Source organism: Thunnus albacares, chromosome 19 (genome assembly GCF_914725855.1).
Source record: "Thunnus albacares chromosome 19, fThuAlb1.1, whole genome shotgun sequence".
Lineage (NCBI taxonomy): Eukaryota > Metazoa > Chordata > Actinopteri > Scombriformes > Scombridae > Thunnus > Thunnus albacares.
This window is the reverse complement of record NC_058124.1, coordinates 21,646,934-21,667,146: the sequence shown is the minus strand read 5'-3', so window position 1 is coordinate 21,667,146 and position 20,213 is coordinate 21,646,934. Positions and strand designations below refer to the sequence as shown.

Sequence of the window (20,213 nt, the reverse complement as noted above, 5' to 3'; positions counted from 1 at the left end):
CTTGTGAAAAACCAGTGTTTAGTTTGTCCATTCTGGGCTACTGTAGAAACATGGCGGGCTCTGCGGAAGATGACCATGGATGTATTATAATAGCTGGATACCGGGTGAAAATGGCACTTATTCAGTCCAATAAGAATTGCTTGGCTGGCGCATACGCCAAAATAAGTTTCTAGCTTCTGGGTTTGCTTCCGCGTTGTGCGGCCCAATGAATATGCGCAGTAATGTTTCCCCTGCTGGTCCCATCTGCAAATTCCTGCTCGGCCCACAGACTTTATGTTGTGATGAAGTCATGGATTTTTAAACCGCTTTTGTCAGCTTGAGGAAAGTTTTACAAATATATAAATATACATATAAAACACAAAATTCATAATAGTTATAATTGACCTTGTTTGCAGTTCGAGGTGTCCTGTCAACAGTTTTACAGACGTCTGTTTTACAGTGATGGTCGGGAAAAAACGCTTTTTGGCCTGTAGGAGTTTTTCGCTGCAATACTGCGAGTGGCCACTAGGAAAAATTGGCTGCAAGGCTGAGTGGCGGCACCCCATCCAGCTCCCATTAATATGTCAATTATGAAGACCCACTCCCTGTGTAGATATAAAGGGGTCCTTCCACGGTAACAAAAACACAACAATTCTTATTTTCAGGTGATTATACACTAATTAAAACATACTTATGAATATTGTATTCCGTTTCTGTCAAGTCCGTTCCGGTAGATGCCACTAAATTCTACACACTGCACCTTAAATAGAGAAGAGATAACTAAAGTAGTCTGTGAGGATTCTCAGTGATCCAGGTCCAAGGAGAGTTGAACTGGGGGCAACTGGACTTAGTCGTAGATACTTGAAACCACAACCAACTCTAGTTGCCTTCCATTCAACCCTCCTTGGATTACTAAAGTACGGTAAAAAAAAAAAAAATACAGCCGTTCTCGGCCTCCATACTAGGGCCATACAAAAAAAAGAAAGGAAATCATTTGTACTGTGCCTCAATCACATTTTGAAAAACAAAGTTATTTTTAAAAAAGTCAATATTTCCCTCTGAAACGTAATGTAATAGAAGTATAAAATAGGATAAAATGGAAATGTGCATGTAAGTACCTTATAATTGTACTAAAGTACAGTACTTGAGTAAATATATATTTTATAAGGAAGTGGCTATTGGTAAGATTCTTCCGTGCAATAGTCTGTTTATCGTTGGTACTGAATTATTACGCGCATCGGTGTTGATTGCGCGTGATCACGTGGTCAAATTCAAATTGTTTCAAAATGGAGGAACATTTTCGCGGTGGGTGATCTGCCTTCTCATTGTTTGGGTTAAAACATTTTTACGTTTAGGCACAAAACTACATGGTTAGTGTTAGGAAAAGATCATGGTTTGGGTTTAAACAGCAAAATGCGGTAAAAATGTCCCGTTTAATGGCACTAAAATGTCAGACGTGAAGGTAAAAAAAATGTCCGGTTAGTGTTTTGTTTTTTTTGAATTGAAAACACGTCATAAACAAATAAACAAGGCAATTTTTAATGTGTTACACATAAAAATCCTTCTGCCTCAGGTTGAGCAAGAACAAGACCAAATACAAAAATGGCCCAATGAAACTAAAATACATAAATAATAATAACAAAACAGAAAAATAAGGCTATCTCAAATTAACTTAAACATATCTAGTAATGCAAAAAAGTTGGACTTTGTCTTTAAAAAGTTTCAGTGACTTACTCAAGAGTTTTAACTCATTCTTCCAATGGTCCAAGCTGGGTTTAGTCTTAAAGTATCTACATTTATATATATATAGCCTATATAAAACTTCCCCAATAACAACACAATATCGAGGTGTCCGGTTAGTGGTCTACAAGAGGTCATTCACCCGTTCTTACCAATAGAATAAACTACCATCAGCACGGAAAACCAGTCGGGACCAACAGCCTGTCGACTACTGGCACAGCACAGAATCCAGTTAGGGTCAATAGCCGCTGCCTATTTACTATAGGCCTTGTATATATAAAGGATATGATTACTATGATTATTGTTTATTTACTTTATTAGCAAGAGCAGCGATTTTGTTGTTATTTTCTAAAATGTTAAGACTTTTCTACATTAGTAAATCTGCACACAGTCTGTGGATTATGATTCATCGTTCTAACCTTATGAATTACTACTTTTCTAACGTACAAATCATTTTTAGAATATTGTTTTTTGCACCGCATCCACAGAAAGAAATAAAAAGAAAAAAACAACAAAATGTAATCCGCGTTATTTATTTGGGCATATATATAGTCTATAAAAATGTACATCAAAAATCGTCTGTCTTCGTTTTTCCTAAAAACACTTAACATGGATAAAATTCGTACTAACACAGTTTTTATTTGTCAAGGTTTTGTTTGCTTTCACTTGAAGCTTTTTTTCATTTCTTCTTTTCCAACTTTATTGACCAAATCTTTAAATACACGACGCACAGAAATAATGCACGAATACAAGAAAACCATCACATAAAACAAACAGTCGAACAAATCCATCCATAAAGGACATAGAACTACATAAAAGGCACAAGAATAGAATAATATATTTTTCTTTTGTAAAAAACAACAAAAACAACAAAGAAATAAGATTACTGAATACAATAAATAAGCTAATAAATGTACATTTGTGGAAACAAAATTTAGCCATCAAAATATAAAAATTGACAATGTGCTTGCACGTGAAGCTACGGCACGGTGAAACCGAACTATCGCCAGACGTCATTTTAACAGCCAATCATATTCCTTCATACTTCCCTTCCAGCCAATCAAACGAACCCTTACATGGGGCTGAAACTGTGCTACATTGTCGCTGTTCAGTGTTGTCATTTCCAAACATGTCCATCATGTTTACAGCAGATACATTTTCTGTTTTATTGTGATCGTCGGTTTGCGTCACGATGAGCAGCATTTGCAGAGAAGTCGTCACTCTTCAGTTGGGACATTATTCAAACTTTGTCGGGACTCACTGGTGGAATTTACAGGTGAGAAACGTTAGCGGCGGCTAATGCTAAGCTAGCTAGCTAGCCGCTGTTAGCTTTGCATGTGTTGTCAAACTTGTGAGACATGCAGGCTGTTTCTGCTCTCATCTGTCCTGTTAGCGGCAACATGGATGTGCATGTTGTCATTTCAACAGACAGAGGAGATGCGGTATAATCGAGCCAACGGAGGAAACAGCAAAGATAAACGTTAAAGCTGCTAATGATCAAGTTTCAAGTCATTGTTGGTGGTCAGAAAATGTGATGTTTTTTACATGGAGATTCTCGGGGACAATTAATCAGATAACTTAAACACTAAATGAGCTACTGACTTAATAACGGAGATGTTCAAGTCCAGAAGTAAAACAACTGAATCCTTCATTATTGTTGAGTCACAGCTTGGTTTCTGCTTGTCTTTATGTATCCAGATACTAATTGGATTTCAGCTGATCATAATAACATTAAAGCTTCCTTTGTTCTTCATTGTTTGAGGGCTTCAGTCTTCCTCATAGGACACCTGGCCAGGAGCATTTTAACATTTGTGGTAAAAAAAAACTCCTCATTACTAGCAATGAGGTTCTAATAGATTAATAATAATAATCTAATAGCTATTAGAACTGAAACAATGAAGTCAGTTAATCGATTCGTCAAATGACAAGTTATTATTTCCACGATTGCTTAAAAAGGATTTGCTGCTGTTTCTGTTTTATTTCATTGTAAATTAAGTAGCTTTGGGCTCTGGGAAATTGTGATGGTCGACTGATATTTTATAAACCAAACTATTAAGGGATTAATCAAGAAAATAATTCATACTGTATATCAAGGGTGAAAATACAGACGGGTGACAAATTAATAAAACCTAAATAAATAAGTGGAGAAACATAACGAATGCAGATGCTTCCATACAGGTGCACTGCATGATACAATTAAGCAGTTAACATCCAATCATGCTCCGTAGCTTGTATAAAAATGCTGAGCAGGCCCAGTTGATTCTGATTTTGTATCAAGATGGCGAGAGGAAATGAGTGACTTTGAAAGAGGTTTCATTGTTGGGGCACGGATGAGCTGCAATCACAAAGACTGCTCAGCTGGTTCGTGTTTCAATAGGAACAGTGACTAAAGTGACATCAGTAAATAGGGCTGGAAATTGTGGTCGACAGCACACGTGACCGTAATGCTCGTGCATTTGTGTGATATGTAAGGAAAAACAGAAAAGCAACTCTTCTTACCCCTACAGTGAGGGGGTCTGGGGGCTCTGTTATGCTGTTGGGGGCATTTTGCTGGCATTGTTTGGGTCCACTTGTCCCCTTAGAGGGAAGGGTCACTGCAAATCATACAAAGTTGTTCTGAGTGATGATGAAACATTTCTATCCTGATGGGAGTGGTCCCTTCCAGGATGACAATGACCCCATCCATAAGGCGCAAGGGGGTCACTGAATGGTTTGATGAGTATGAAAGTGATGTGAATCATATGCTATGACCTTCACAGTTGCCAGATCTCAACCCAGTTGAACACCTATGGGAGATTTTGGACTGACATGTTAGACAGCGCTCTCCACCACCATAATCAAAACACCAAATGAGGGAATATCTTTTGGAAGAATGGTGTTCATCCCTCCAGTAGAGTTCAGAGACTTCAGAATCAATGCCAAGGTGCATTGGAGCTGTTCTGGTGGTCCAACACCTTACTAAGACACTTTATGTTGGTTTTTACTTTAATTTCCCATCTGTATTTTCCCGTCTGTATTGTTACTTGCAGTTCTAATAAATAATAATATATTATTAATTATAATTATTAAGTAGTTTAAAGAATCAATTTAAATGACCAAATCTCTACAGAAGAGGGCAAAGAATTCTCTATTTATCTGAAATTGACTGCATGAAACACATTTAAAACATTTTCATAGACTCCATATTACACCTTCAATATTATACAAATTAAATTCCCAGCGTAAGTTATACACTGCATCCTACATACAATACCAAGTAAAAGTTTGGACATAATTTAAGTGTTAAATCAAACCTTAACATGTCTTGAAGTTAAGATTTATACTTGGGGTAATTTGTAAATTGGCAAAAAAAGTTTTTTTGTTGTTGAGTTTTGTATCATTTTGGCTTCATAGTCTGTGACAGATAAATGAAGGCGGGTTTGTCTCTGTTTGCAGGATGCATCTTTATCATACGACCCAGAGACGCCGCCAGGTGAGATCCAGAGCGATGTCGTGTTTCGTGAGGGACAGACTCTCGGCGGGCACGTCACCTACACACCTCGCCTCATTGCTATGGACCTCAAAGGTAACTTGTTGTTTTATTCATGCTGGAAACATCTTCTGTGCTGGTGTGACTTTATTTTTGGCTGCATGTCTGACTTGCGTATGATGATGCTGATGTGAGCAACCTGCTCTGCCTGTTACTGTCTTTGTATTACAGGAAGTCTTCGGACTCTGCGACAGGAGGGAAGTCTGTATGATGCCAGCAAAGATCCCTCTGCTGTCACATGGTAAATGAGAGATTAACATACAATGTTTAATTACAATAAATCTATTGTGTGAAGGAGGCTGCTGTGCAAACACCAGAGTGTGCTTTTTCACAGAAAAGACCAAAATCTTTTGAGCCCTAAAAGCTGTGAACACAATCACTAAATCCATTATATGTACGGAAACCAAACATTTCATGTAAAAATGTGCTCCATCTGGCAGGGAGGGGAGTCTAATGATGCATAAAGAAAGTCCTCCTGCAAAGAACTCCTTTCTTGAAGATCTGGACAAGCTGGATGTGAGTATTTGTGGTGGGAATTAAACTGAGAAGCACCTTTTTAATAATAGAGAAACAGCAACATTTCTCACAGCCTGAACCCAAAGACAACTGGCTAGAGCTGTTTGCTAAATGAACAGTCTTTATTTTCCTAATAATGTACATTAAAATAAATTGATCCGGTTCATTATTGCTTTTAATGAACTGATAGTTGATTCTGGTTTTGTTTTATACTTTCATACCAGCCAATTCAGAAGAAGGTATGTACTTAATGATGATAGGTTACTTGTATAATTGTAAACAGAAGTTTGGCTTCCAAAAAGCAGAGCAGCTTCATCCTATTAGTCTCTGTAAATTCATGTTGTCATTTCATTTTGATTGGTGAGGAAGCAGCTAAGAAACAAGCTGCTTTTCAAAATGCGCACTTCTGCTTAGTATCGCCGCTTGGTAGAAACGCTCTCATACAGTTAAGTGCCTCATACTGACAGTGGTCTTTATCTCTAGAAGGGGGAGATACTGGCCGAGGCGGATTTTCTCTCCAGCTCACAGCCTCGCTGCTCAGGTAAGCAAAACCGTACTGATCACACTTGTCATTAGGAACAGGATTTTATGGCAGTTAAACCCAGCAGTGACCGCTAATCTTTCTCACACTGGAAACTCTCCCAGTAGCAGATTCAGTGAGTGTGGACACGGTGAACAGCCGGCTAGATCGCGTCCAGAAGGGCTACAGGCTGGAGGGCAGCGTGAAGGTGTGGTCTGACTTTCTCAGGATCCACCTGCATCCTCGCACCATCTCCGTCATCCACCAGTACAACCACGACGGGTAAAGTGCAGTAACAGACACTGTGTTGGGCAGAATGAGGGAAAGCTTTGGGATTTCCCTTCATGCTAGTCTGAAAAAACAACTGATTCATGTGAAATAGTTTCATCCCAAAATTACATTTCCATATATGAAATGTTCATGTTTTACAAAATGATGATGGCGAAACACGCTGTAGGTCATAATCCAAATAAAGAGGGTAAAATCATGTGGTACTAAAGACCAGCCAATAGCAGACTGACAGTGCAGTACCTGCTTTTAGCCATTAGATGTCAGACTTTAGATAGTTTTAATGCCTACTATACACTCCAAGACTTTGAAAATACTTTTAAAAGACTCAAGTCGAAACCCTCTCACATCTAAAAACAATACGTCATCATGTAAGACTGCAGGTCTTGCAGGGTCACTATTTGCAAGACTGCAGCTAGATTCCCCTTTGAGATTATTCCCCATCTTGTTCCTGGTGGAAATTTACTGGAAGAAAAACTGCTGAATAATAATGGAGCAGAAACAGAAGCAGCTTTTGGCCACAGCTGCCCTTGTGTGTGCAGCGGTTTGTTCTGAAAAACCTGCCAAAAAGAAAAAGAGACGACACCGCGACCTGGTTGAGAGAACGGGGACAGCAAGGACGCCCGGACTCCCCGAAGTCTCCACCATGTTTACTGTCTAACCCGGTTCGGTGCTTCCTGTTTGGCGCTGGAGAGAGCGCACCTGTTGGTTGTTGACAATGTTCATGTCATTGAACTTCACTATTTACTTGAGCCAAAACTAACAACTTCAGATAATATTAAACATGTTTGATTTTATCGGAACATCAAGACATAAAAAAGACTGACTCCATACAGCTCTCACTGAGTTTTATGACCACCTTACACCAAACTATTGAGATGACAGGAGCACGCCACCACTCTAGCAAAACTCATCATTTTATTCAGACATTAAAAATGTGTCTGCGACAGTGAAATCGCTTAAAAAGCCCTTTGGTGTAAAGTAATCAACCCTGAATCGCAGATTTTTTTTCTGTGGTTTGAATATTTGAAGCTTGTTGCACTTCAGGCTGTATCCCAAGTGATGTCACAGCAGATATTTGCCTTTCACAACATGCTTTGACATGCTGGCTTGTGGCCATAAGTGTTCAAACTATGGATTTGCTTGTGTTATATTAAACACGTGTTTTTGTGCTTTCGTGGTCACTCAGGGAGGCTCACCGTCTGGAGGCTTTTGGCCAGGGAGAAGCTCTCCTGCAGGGGTCGGTGCTCGAAGACCTGGAGGACAAACTACACTTCTTCGTAGAGGAGTGTGATTATCTTCAGGTAAATCTGCTCCTCAGCTCTTATCATTCTTTTTTTATCCTGCGAAAATGTTTTTTTTATTGTGTTACATTAAAATATGCAGGATAACTCCAGGTTTTTCAGTGAGTTAGTTAAATGTGCCACTTATTAATGCTCAAAAATCTGATTTTACAGTTTTAAAATTCACTGATGTAGTTTGTTCTTTGCTGCTGACCCAGTTTCACTCAGTCTCTCTTCACCATCTTATTCACTTCTTTTGTTCCTTACCTTCCGTGTCATATCCCTCATCTCTGTCTGCATCCTGTTTTTCCTCTCAGGGTTTCCAGGTGTTGTGCGACTTGGCCGATGGTTTCGCTGGTTTGGGGTCAAAAGTCACAGAAATGCTACAGGACTGTTACGGAGGGAGAGGCATCCTAACCTGGGGGCTGGCACCTGTCAGTCACCCAAACTCAGTGAGTCACACACTCAGACTCCATGTCTGTGAGGCTGTTTTAATCTCTTAGATGTTTTGTGAGCGGGGTTTCTGTACTTACTGAGTTATTTCTCTTCAACCAGACTCCGATGAAGGATCTCTACCGTCTGTTAAACTGCACATTAGGGACGGTGAACATGGCCAGTCACAGCTCTTTCTTCTGTCCGTTGACCCTGCGTGGTGGACTGGGCAGACGACCCTCCTCTCCTGTAGCCTTTCCTCACCTAAATTATGATGTGAGTCTTTTAGCCTTTTTTAAATAAATGTTTAATGGTGATGTTTGGAGGCTTTTAAACACTTTTTAAAACCTGTAAATGTTTATGTCTCTGTTTTAAATTTTTTTATTCAACTTTGTCTTATTGTCCAAATTTTAAGCTTAGATACGCAAGGATTTTTGAAGATTTACACATATGTTTATGCATGTTATGTCACTGGCTGATGATATGTTTGTCTTTCCCCGCCGTGCCAGCCCTCACTGTGGTACCACTCCAGCTCCGTCCTGGCGTTGGCCCTGGACGCGCTCACTGTGCCGTACAGGCTAAGAAACAACAGCGTCCCCATGTGGCAGGTTGCAGATGCACTGACCATGTCGGGGAGAAAGGTGACTCCGGTGTTCATATTTGCATTCCTGTTTTGCGTACTTGATTTTTGCAAGATAAGTTGATAGTGAACATAAATATTTCTTTGTTTTTCTTATCTTGGACTACTGAAATCTGTTTTATGATTTTGATGATTTCCTTCATGAGCTACGTATGTGGTTTAAATTCTAGGTGGTGGCTGCTTACGGTGCCGTCCCCTTTCCCATGATGCATGGCGGCTCTCTCCCTGACGCCCTGAGTGCCTGTGCGGATTCGTTGCCATGGAAACCTCTATCAACGTGCTCAGAACCGGGTGACGGTCGATGCTACGGCCAGTGGGCCACACTCAAAGGCTTTGAAGGCCAGAGACTAATCAGGTGAGTCTTCTTAAATTATCTTAGAGTATTATGCTTTCTCTGATATATAAAACCATCTACATTACCATCATTATCACCAAGTTGCAGTTATTTGTCTACTCTAGTCACCCAGGAAGAATATGACTTGTATAGAAACATCGGCCCAATTAATCATCTCCGACAAGTTGCTTAAATGCTGTGATGTTCTTCCCACCAGCTCTTTGGCTCCAGGGACGCAGCCCCCGACTCCTCTGCACAGCCTCTACAGCGGGGAAGACGTCCTGGCATCGTACATCAGATCTTTCTACCCTACAGCTCCTCTGTGAGTCCCTACGCCGACACATGCCGCGAGCCGACAAACGTTTTTACTCGGTTGTATTTTAACCCGCTGTTGCTCTCCTCTGTCGTCACCCCCCTCCCTCTCCCCCCTCTCAGGGCTCTACAGCTGGTGTCCACTCCCAGTAAGCTGACCCCACCTTTCCCTCAGATGTTCAGCCAGTCCCTCTGTGCTCAGGGCTTCCTGGAGAGCCAATCCCCTCCGCCTGGCTGTGAGTACATTTCTATTTTCTCTTCCGTCCTGCAGCTGTTTTCTCCATTTTTTTTTACATGACTGTGAATTAAACTTTGTCTTTGCAGCTCTGGCCCCCGCAGTCTCCTCTGTACCCGTTATGACTTCCCTCCAGTCGGGGCCCGCGCTCGACCCGTGGCTGTCGGAGCTGCACCGCGGCGCCAGCTCTTTCGACATCCGCCGCGTGGCCCCAAGCTTTCTCTCCCAGGGGCCTGAAATGGCGGACTACCAGGAGGCTCTAGAGCAGCTGCGCCTTCTGGCCCGGTGTTACCGAGATGACAGCAGCGGTGTGATGCGTTCTTCCTCTGAAGAGGATGACGATGACTGACACTGACAGTCTCGGTCCATGATCTGGAGACACTAATGTCTACTAATCTGACAGGAATCAGTCTGCTTTGTTTACCAGCCTGCATGCACTCAAACACACACAGGCAGATGAGAAGGAGCTGCGTCTTTCTGAAGGACCAGGACTGGATCACGTGGTGACAGAAAGAAGTTAACGGTTTTACACCTTGTAGGTTGAAAAATAATAATAATAATACTGATAAAACTCTGCTGCAAATGAGGGAATATTAATAAGTTTGAGAAAGAATTACAAATGTAGTATTCATATGATGGATGCAAATGTATGGACTGTTACATTTTCCTCAAATGACTTTGTCTGTAATTAAATGTATTTTATACAAAGTGTACACTATAAACGCACCGTTTTACAGAAAGTGTAGTTGTTGCATCTCTGTGCTAAGCAGGTAGCAGTGACCAACCTTTGGTTCAGTTGAAAGAGTGACATGTTGTCATGGAGAAGGGGGACTTCCCCCCCCCTAACACGGCTGAAAGATGAAGCTGAGACCGCAGCACAAAGTTTAGTGGTTAAACAGTCACATGATCAGTCTGGATGAGGATTAGGAAACAGCCTTCAGTCTTGTGCTGCGGTTCAATGCTGCACGCTATTGCTAAGCAGGTTGAGTAACTGTGTTCATACTTGTAACAAAATTAAGAATACTAAAAGTGTCAGTATGCATACTTGAATACACAAGTGCTCCTCATAGACACTATTGTCTCCTAATGCAACGCACAAAGGAAATTGAAGATTACAATAAACTGCAATTTTTTTCAAAACTTTGCCAAAATTGCATTCAGTTTCCTGTCAACTATTAGTTTTAGCTCTAGACTGAACTTACATTTTACCAGCATAGTCGAGTTGACACAAACCTGTGCTTTAGCATCGCATACTTTGGTTTTATGTAAAGATGTCTGCCTTATGATTAAGATGATAGTTTACTACAGAAGTGAGATTCTCCCCATCTGCAGGTGGAAACCTTGGAGGAGCTACTCTGAAAGTATTTGCTTTTCACCATTTCAGATCTGCCATAATAAATCTGTTTCAGAGAAGTGTACATGGAAAGTTGGATTTTTCTGTGATGTACACTATCAGGAGTCATGACAACGTACCTAAACCAGGATGCACACAAGCACAAACTAATAATAATAAAAAAAAAAAAAAAAAAAAAAAAAGGCAAGCAAGAAACAAACTTTCCTGATGAATATTTTGATCTCAAACCTGTGTAGATGGACGTTTGCTCCATTCTTCCTACAGAAGAACTGAAATATCCAAAATTACAAAATCACTTAAATATAAACAAAACAAATCCAAATGAGAAATCCAGAACAGGCAATTTTTAATTTCAAATAAAATGGTACAAGGTTTTCACAAAGGTGAAATGTTACAACATATTCCCACCCAGCAAATAGACAACAGTATGCTTCTACATTTGATTTAAAAAAGGCTAAGACACATACCATACCATCATTTAAACTTATAAAACTGAGATTGCACCCTGTTATTTTACAAACACCTCCGTAAGAGACAGCTCTAATGAAAAAATATGTTGAGTAAAAGTCAAATGAAATGGAGAAGCATGTGCATAAAAGACATTGAGCACGAGTGCCTGGTACTCTACAGCTATTTATCAAAAAACAGGGGGCAGGGATAGTGTTGTGGGGTCCGGGGAATGTAAAAGGGGGACCGGGGGAGACACTGGGATAAGGGCTCATGATAAACAGTCCAAAATCAGAACTAGGAGCGAGAACGGGAGCGAGAGCGAGACGGGGAGCGGGATTTGGAGTGGGACTCTGAGCGGGAGGCGGACCGGGAGTGGGAGCGGGCTTTTGCGGGTGAGGGGGAACGGGATTTAGATTTGGACTTCGATTTAGACCTGGCTCTGGATTTGGATTCAGCAGGGGAGCGGGAACGGGAGCGAGAGCCCCTTTCCGGCTCGCCTCCCTCGTCGTCGCTTTTGGGCTGCTCGCGACCCTTTGAGCCGGATTTCCTGGAACGATCCTTGATTCCTGATCTAGAACGAGATCTGGAACGAGAGCGAGATCTGGACCTGGAATCATCCTTCTTGGTCTTCTTCCCTTCTTTCTTGCTCTTTTTGCTCTTAGGGCTGCGGCTCCTGCTGCGGTCTTTGCTCTTCTGAGCGCCGTTGCTGCGCTCCTCTTCCTCCTTCTTGTTCTTGCCCTTATTCTTCTTGCTACGGGATCGGCTGCGGGAACGGGAAGCCGCCCTGTGGAGGGAAAAAAAAGGATCAAATTAGCTTTCTCATTGTAAAACTCTGAACAGGACATGGGAATTGTTTCCACTGTTCCTATTACAACAAGTGCAACTCTTACACTAAATGCCCTTTTACATAGAGCAGGTCACAAAAATAAAATAATAAAAAAAAGGAACAAAAATGTTATTTGTTGGAGAAATTTGCACATAAAGTTTATCTATCACAACACAAGTTTATGACAGTGGCATCTTGTGCTTTCAGATTGAAAAACTTTGAGAACAGTTGAGAAGAGACGTCTCTTAAAGCTGCATAAATAAACTTACACAAAGCATAAAACTTATGAATAGATGTTTACATGTCTACTAAGGTGCACTGATGCTTCCAATAAAGAAGTGTTTATTTTACCGCTAACTGGTTCTGAAGTGTCAATATCTGAATGTGTTTTCATAGGATTCAATCAAAGACTGCCAGCTGCTGCTGTTCATACACAATAAAGTGATCCACACTACTGTCACTGTATGTACACACGGCCACTTATGAAGCAATTAAACTGCAGTTTTATGAATGTAACAGCGGCACAGAGGAAGCGCACTGTTGACTGTTAATCCTTTATGGACATAAGGACCTTTAAAGCTTCACAACTAATAAAACATGCACAGGATGACATGAAGTCAGAAGCCTAAAACACTGGTTGAGTTACACTTCAAGGGATCCACGAGTGACAAAGTTTTCTCAAGTTTTAAACTCAGCACCAGACAATAAAAACGTGTCTTTTCACACCGCTAAGAGGGAACTGGTCGCCGAATTTTCAAAACAGTCTGACAAAATACAAAGCTTCCTTAAATCAGTTTACTCTTATTGTTGTGTACTTGCACTACAGAAATACCACAAATACTTGATTTGCATGATATGCCCCCCTCAGGTGGACTTTGGACTTCTCACCTGGAGTGGGAGCGGCTGCGACTGCTGCTCTCACTACGGCTGCGGCTCTTGCGAGACCTGCGGCTCCTGGAGCGGGACCTGAGAATAAAAACAATGTAGTGTATTTAGTAACAATTAGCAATAAACATAGCTCTGCGTGCAACTGCAGTTTACAACCGAGTACAACACTAACCTGGAACGGCTGCGACTGCGAGAATAGGAGCGACGGCGTCTGGCACCGGGGCGGTCCTCAATGAGCCGGATCTTTCTGCCGTTCACCTCTGTGCCATCCAGCTTCTCCAGAGCCCTCTTCATGTCGGAGTAGAGCCTGAACTCTATCACCCCTTCATTCCTCCGTCCTTTGTGAGTGTCAGCGTATGTCACCTCCCCTGCCTGCCTCATGTAGTCCTTCAGGGAGCAGAAACACACACACACACACACACACACACACACACACGGTGATCAGAGGACAAGACAGGACTGATATTATGACACTTCAGGTGCCCAGCTTGGGAAAAAGCCACAATAATGATTTAAGACAGCATGGAGACCAGCTCAAATGTGAAAAAAAGCACAGTGCTCCAGCCTCAGCACTCTGATTTGTATTTGCATGTTTGGCTCCAAGTTTGTATCTGTCTATCATGTCAGGTAAATTCTGTTTTCCATTTGTTCTGATTCATTCAAAGACATAACTGTTCTGTTTACATTTTTCAATCGTGTAGTTTTAGCGAGGTGTGGAGTATTTGATGTAACAGTTTTGGAAATGCAACAGCAGTCAGAACAATACTTAAGAATTGTTTACTTTTTTAAACCTTTATTTATTCAGGGGAGTTTCTCTGATAACAATGCTCTCTTTTTCAGGAACACCCTGATCTCTTTCACACCCGGAAGCTGCCCAGTACAACCACAGTCTGTTCTGCTGGTGGTAATGAAGGAGAGGCAAGTGCTGCTTCTTCACTTTCCCCTGCTAGATTTATCCTGCTGGTCCAAGGGACTGAACCAGTGATCCTCCATTCACAAACTTGCTTCTCTAACCTTTAGGCCGCTGCTGCCTACTTACATAGTCTTGTGAAACCGGCTTAACTATTCTAATGCATTGCATTTATAAACAAAGTATTCTTGAGAACTACACAGCAGACAATTTAATAACATTTTTGCTGTACTACTTCTTGTGTTTGTACATTACTTTCTTCAGACTAAACTGACGAGATACGCATTTAAAACAAACTGCATACCTTCAAGTCCTGCCAGCTGCAGCGGCTGGAAAGATTCTCAACAATGAGCCGATAATCTGTCCTTATTGGTGGACCGTATCTGTCTCTTCCCCAACGTCCATATCCACCTTTTAAAGGTAACAAGGGAAAGAACAAATTAATGAGGACCAAAAAGCAACTGAGACGGTGCAATTATTCTAAACTCCAAGCTACTCTCTACAAAATATATCAATATTCACTTGGGAAAAGGAAACAAAGAAGGGGAAAAGCAAAGTTGAAAAAAAAAAGTCTTAAAAAAGAAAAAAGTAATACTAAAAACAAAACAAAAAAACCTGATTATTTCTTCCTACAAATCTTTATTTAAAAGCTTAGGCCTATACAACAATTGTAGCTGATTAAATTTTGGTAAAAGTTCAATGGGCCTATTTTCTAAATAACCAAAAGGAAAGAAAAAACAAAAACAAAACAAAAAAAACAAATTCAGAAAACATAACTGATCCAGGAAGTACTTACGGTGAACTAAAAGCAAGTTTCTAAGCTATCCTATCTAGAAACATTTCACTGTTACAAAACATGTTCTTTTTTTTCAGGCACCTATAAAAGCTGAACCCACATCTCTTCCTAACCCCCATGGCATCCTCACCACCCGGCCTGGGCCTAATGGGAAAAGCGGTCTTCATTCACAATGGCTCCCTTTTTTGGTCTGCCCAGGGGCCCAGAATGGTCAAACCACACTCTTGGAAAGGGGGGACACCATGGCCAGCAATAGGGGCAGGCAGTCAGCAAAGGACTCTTTCAATTAAAACATTGAGGTTCTTTGTTAAATCTTTACCTTTAAATTGACAATCATTTTAAATAAAATAAAAAAAACTGAATAAGACATCAATTACAATATATTTGACAATGAAATAGTTATTTTACAGTATTCAAATCAAAAAACAGATATATCCCTTTCCATCAGTAAAGCCATTTCCCCCATCACATATTCCCATGTAACTGCATTGTTTGTTTCACCAAAATTGTCAATACATCATATGGAAACCCAAGATTTTTTTTCAAGTCATTGGTGGCTCTGGTGCACACAAATTTGTATCTGTGCCGATAAGGAAACCTTCTCTCACGCCTGCTGTTCAGTCGGTGGAAAAGCTGTTAAGTGCTGTGGTGATTGATGCTCGTAGATCATCTACTAGTTTATTTGCAAGACAATATAAAACAAAACTGCAGCTCTGTAATGTCCTATTCAGAAACTGAGACACGCCTGTATGTTACAAAAGGGCCATCAGAAACCTGGAAGGCTGACTGAGAGAGAGAACAATAGTGAATACTGATGAAATTAAGGCGGGGAATGTGGATGGGTGTGTGTGTGTTTGAGTGTGGCTCAGAGACAATCAAAAACTCAGTTTCATTTAAAAAGTGAGCAAAGTTAACTTTCAAATAGGAGGAAAAGGCTCTGCTCAAAATCAACAAAAATGGAGACAAGGTGCCAGTAGAGCTGGGTGATGCTGACCAAAATCAGATTTTACTTGTTTTTATTTCATCCCTCAATATTAAAACAGGAAACTGGAACTTGTTTCAAGTCCTCTGAATTGCTGCCCATTTCTCTTTTTTCAGCAATTCAGTTGATAGAGATATTGGCCTTTCAGAGTTGGATCCCACATAAAGCTTGTATCGTTTAAAAACTAATATTGGTCGATATATTGGCCAAATGTCAGAAAATTCTGGTGCAGCTTTTGTGACCAGAGAAGACAATGTTTTTGCTATATCACAGTATTATAATAACAAAACCAACATCTTGTCCACTGTCACAACGTCTCCCAGCTCTGGGTACCATCTACTGTATCAAATATTACTGAAAAGTCCAAGCCCCAGACGATCCACCTTTATCAGAGTGTCACCCTTCACAGTTTCTACCATGATTATTACGATATGAATTGAATGCACATCAGCCACCAAGGACAGGGTTGAAATTTTGTGCCCTAGAAATTTAGGTTCTCTGTAATGAATGAAATCCCTCAACAAAATGACATTATTAATATGAAACGAGAACAACATCTTTCTGGATACTTACTCCTTCCACCATAGCCTCCATCTCGACGAGGTCCCTTTGTGTGCTCCACAATGACCCTTTCCCCACACAACTCTTTCCCGTTCAGGTCATACACAGCATCGTCTGCATCGCGGGGGTCATCAAATTCAACAAACCCATACCTTTGTAGAAAGAGGAAGAGAACATCTTATCACCAAGTTACAATAGAGATTAAAATATGCTCCACGCAGTCTGTCTTTGTTCCTGTATGGTGCTGTTTGGAGGATATATTGTTACAGGCAAATTTTGTGAGGTCAGAGAAGTGCTGCAAAGCAGATGTAGAGTTCAACTTCCTCATACATATATTATTTAAAATCCTTGTATGAACTGTAACTCCCCCTAGCTCGGTTTGTTATTTTTACTTCCTCAAACCATAAGATATGTATATAAAAATGTATACAGCACTCTTCAAAGTTACTTTACATGGTACATTTAAGTACTACAACTAAATAAAATACCCCTAGTATGAGATTGCAATAAAACAAGATGAACAATAAAACAGTGACAATAAAATAGATAAGACATGTTGGAAATAAAACAGTAGGGTATCAAATAAATAAAGGCCTTTCTAAAAGGATATGTTTTGAGAAGTGAGAAATTTAAAAGATATCAACTATTATCTCTGAATCTAATAATGTTTAATCAGACAATGACATCAAGAGTTGAAACGATTAGCTGATCTATCAATAGTTGGTCGATAGAAAAATCAGCCAATTTTACATTAGTTAATTATCAATTTTTTTCATTTTGGTCATTGATTCAAACTACCAGTTCCTGTTTTTAAAATAAATACATAACTGTTAGTGTTTTGTACTGGTGGTTGCACGAAAACTTCTTAAATATAGCCTTCTCTGCATTTGCGGAGTCGTGATGGGTTTTTTTCCCCCCACCAATTTCTGCTATTTTAAAGACCACACGATCAAGAAAGTAATGGTCATTTAGTGACAATATTAGTTGATCGCAGCCTTATATACTAACAAAAGGTACTGCACGTTAAGTAGAGGGCGCCGCTTCCGCCATTAGTGACTTATTACCTCAACTTGTATTGAAAACCAGCGCCAACGTGAGGAACACTGTGTACTTACTGCGCCGAAATAATGTTTACAACACATGCATCTATACTATGGACATGCAGTCTGATGTTACTCACACTGTGACTGGACTTGCACTTGTATAACGGTTAGCTTCAAACACACACAGCCGACTGTTACATTGCCACGTCTAACGTTAACGTTAGCTAACGGAGATCCGACTTACCGCGATGAAACTAGCAAACAGCAACCGTTACTTCGATATGTTAATAGGCAAAAAAAGGCAATTTGCATAACTGCGAGCGTGCGATTAATCAGGGTTTGACGGCTGTTTATGGCTAATACAAAGCGGTTATTAGCAAGCTATCATTAGCATGTCAGGCCTGCTGCAGTCAACAAGGCCCAGACCACCAGTTAGCTCCACGGCGCGGCCTGCTCAGACATTCGCTTCAACTGCATCCACAAACGGTCTCAACGTTACCCGTTTTTCAGGTCCACTTCCAGTATCTTCCCATAGCCTTTGAAGAACCGTTCCACGTCCTTTTCTCTGGCGCGGTAGCTCAACCGTCCGATATACACCCTCGACATCGTGCTAGCTCGCGTGCTGCCGAAATGTGGTATTCGACCGAGAACACACGAACAGGCGGAGGAGGCGCGAGGTTGCGAAGATAAACACACGCGCGCGCGTTCCTTTGATACAATAGGTCGCGACTTCAGGGGGCGTGACCAAATAATCCATGGGCGTGGCCTGTATGATACAGTTGTTAGCCCTGAGTGCAGTCTGACAGGTAGCCACATTAATCCCCAAATTAATTACCAGTCCCTCTCATGGATGTATAATAAGACCAATCGTCATGTTATAAAACATCCATGGTCCATCCCATACAGTTTATGGTCTGGTTGGTGCTAGAACTCTCGCGAGATTAACATTGGCCCTAAGCCTAACAGCACTCGTGTGAGTTTTTTGATTCAACTTAGCATTTACCCTATAGTCCCTCCAGGATTTCTTTCAGGAGTTTTTCTTGTGTGTGTGGTTATTGTGGCCAAAAACTCTTGATTTTGCAGCGGCTTTTCTCACAAATCGCGATACAATTTGCAGTGTCTTATGTGCGTTTTTTACGGTAAAATTGTGGGAATAGGGAAAAATTGAAGGCAGAGGAAAATAATGCTATTTTCTTTAATACTACTACCATTGAAGAGTCATATGTAATCATTTCCTTCCAGAAAAAGCATACTGCATACTTACAGTAACAACTATATTTCAGAGCAAAAATTTAACATTAACATGAAAACCACAGGCTTAAAGTTATATAAAAAAGATAATGCTGTAGGCCTACTTGAGTTCCATTTATTGCACATTCATTGCACTACAATGACGTTAGTTACCATAACACAAAGTGTGACAATTGGTCCAAATCATAAGCAGTCTATTAATTTGGCCATTTCATGCAGAAATATTAATAATTAATTACCAAAATTGAAGTTGAAGACTTTTCTGTCATGGACGAATCGATTGCTCGCTCTCCGTTGACTTTGTAGTGTGTCATGCCGTCGTCATGGAGTCATTTTCACCTCCGTCTGCTAGCAAACAACAGAAAAATGCTTAAATGCTGCTGTGTGGTGGGATGCACTACCAACGGGGTAAAGAACCCAGAAGTAAGTTGTTATACGCTGCCAAACTGAAAAACTGAGCCTTTAAGAAGACAGAAGTGGATACAGGCAATAAGTATGCCTACGTGTGCAGCAAGCATTTTGTCACTGGTAAGGCAAATATCCAAATGTCAGTTTTAGGCTAACTATAGTTCTGTAAGTTAAAGGTGCAGTGTGTATAACTTAGTGGCATCTAGTGGAACTGACTTGGCAGAAACTGAATATAATATTCATAAATATGTTACAATTAACTTTCATGAACTGAAAACACACTAAAATAGCGAGGGCTACAGCTACGCCTATACTCTGTTAATCTGGGGTTTTGCCATGGTTACGTTACCTAACCAAAGTTGTCGCCTTGATAGCGACTTGTCAATCACAATGTAGCTACGCCCTAAAGCGTAACGTCAAATTTAAATTAAATGGAACCATAATTTACAAACTAACGTCATGCTGTATTGAAGACTTGAAACTAGCGATTGAGACCATAAACTCATTAGGAAACTGTTTACTCAGGTAATAAATCAAGTGAGAAGTAGGGTCATTTTCTCAGACTTCTCTTTGGAGCCAGTGGAGTCGCCCCCTGTTGGCCATTAGCGAGAACGCAGGTTAAAGGCACTTCCGCATTGGCTTCACTTTTCAGACTTGGACTACCCACTTGATCAGGCCTCAAAGCCTAGCGCTATCCGTAGGGGCTTGGCGGGTCCCCTTCCACAGAACCTGCCATGTTGCACTGCCATATTTCTACAGTAGCCCAGAACGGACAAACCAAAGACTTGCACTAGAGAGGCCTTTTGCGTTTTTTGAGTTTCACGGCCACTGTAGGTTCTCCTACATGCTTGGAAGGGGGGGGGGGGGGTATGGCTAGATGCCACTAAATCCTATACTGGACCTTTCATAAAGCATTTTGCCAGTATGCAACTTGTG

General features: G+C 40.8%; 2 protein-coding genes across 6 annotated transcripts; one reads left to right on the top strand and one right to left on the bottom strand.

Annotated features, from left to right (window-relative positions):
* Positions 1-2,781: 2,781 nt before the first annotated feature.
* Positions 2,782-11,792, top strand: msto1 (misato mitochondrial distribution and morphology regulator 1). Of its 2 annotated transcripts, none has more exons than XM_044336646.1 (14): positions 2,782-2,995; positions 5,155-5,284; positions 5,420-5,489; positions 5,689-5,764; positions 6,248-6,305; positions 6,410-6,566; positions 7,762-7,876; positions 8,173-8,307; positions 8,411-8,563; positions 8,797-8,928; positions 9,098-9,282; positions 9,479-9,583; positions 9,697-9,809; positions 9,898-11,792. In XM_044336646.1, exons 1-14 carry the CDS (start codon positions 2,912-2,914, stop codon positions 10,155-10,157), a joined length of 1,773 nt encoding a protein of 590 aa, XP_044192581.1. In that variant the 5' UTR covers positions 2,782-2,911; the 3' UTR covers positions 10,158-11,792. The 2 variants fall into 2 exon arrangements, with proteins under 2 accessions (XP_044192581.1, XP_044192583.1); XM_044336648.1 differs by having other exon boundaries at positions 2,783-2,995; positions 6,413-6,566.
* srsf4 (serine and arginine rich splicing factor 4) lies at positions 11,492-18,308 on the bottom strand. 4 transcript variants are annotated; one of them, XM_044336649.1, is made up of 6 exons: positions 18,118-18,308; positions 16,588-16,727; positions 14,541-14,647; positions 13,499-13,713; positions 13,327-13,404; positions 11,492-12,396 (listed from the first exon to the last, which is right to left on the bottom strand). In XM_044336649.1, exons 1-6 carry the CDS (start codon positions 18,222-18,224, stop codon positions 11,907-11,909), a joined length of 1,137 nt encoding a protein of 378 aa, XP_044192584.1. In that variant the 5' UTR covers positions 18,225-18,308; the 3' UTR covers positions 11,492-11,906. The 4 variants fall into 4 exon arrangements, with proteins under 4 accessions (XP_044192584.1, XP_044192585.1, XP_044192587.1 ...); XM_044336650.1 differs by lacking the exons at positions 16,588-16,727; positions 18,118-18,308 and adding an exon at positions 15,133-15,305; XM_044336652.1 differs by lacking the exons at positions 16,588-16,727; positions 18,118-18,308 and adding an exon at positions 15,163-15,305.
* Positions 18,309-20,213: the final 1,905 nt, after the last annotated feature.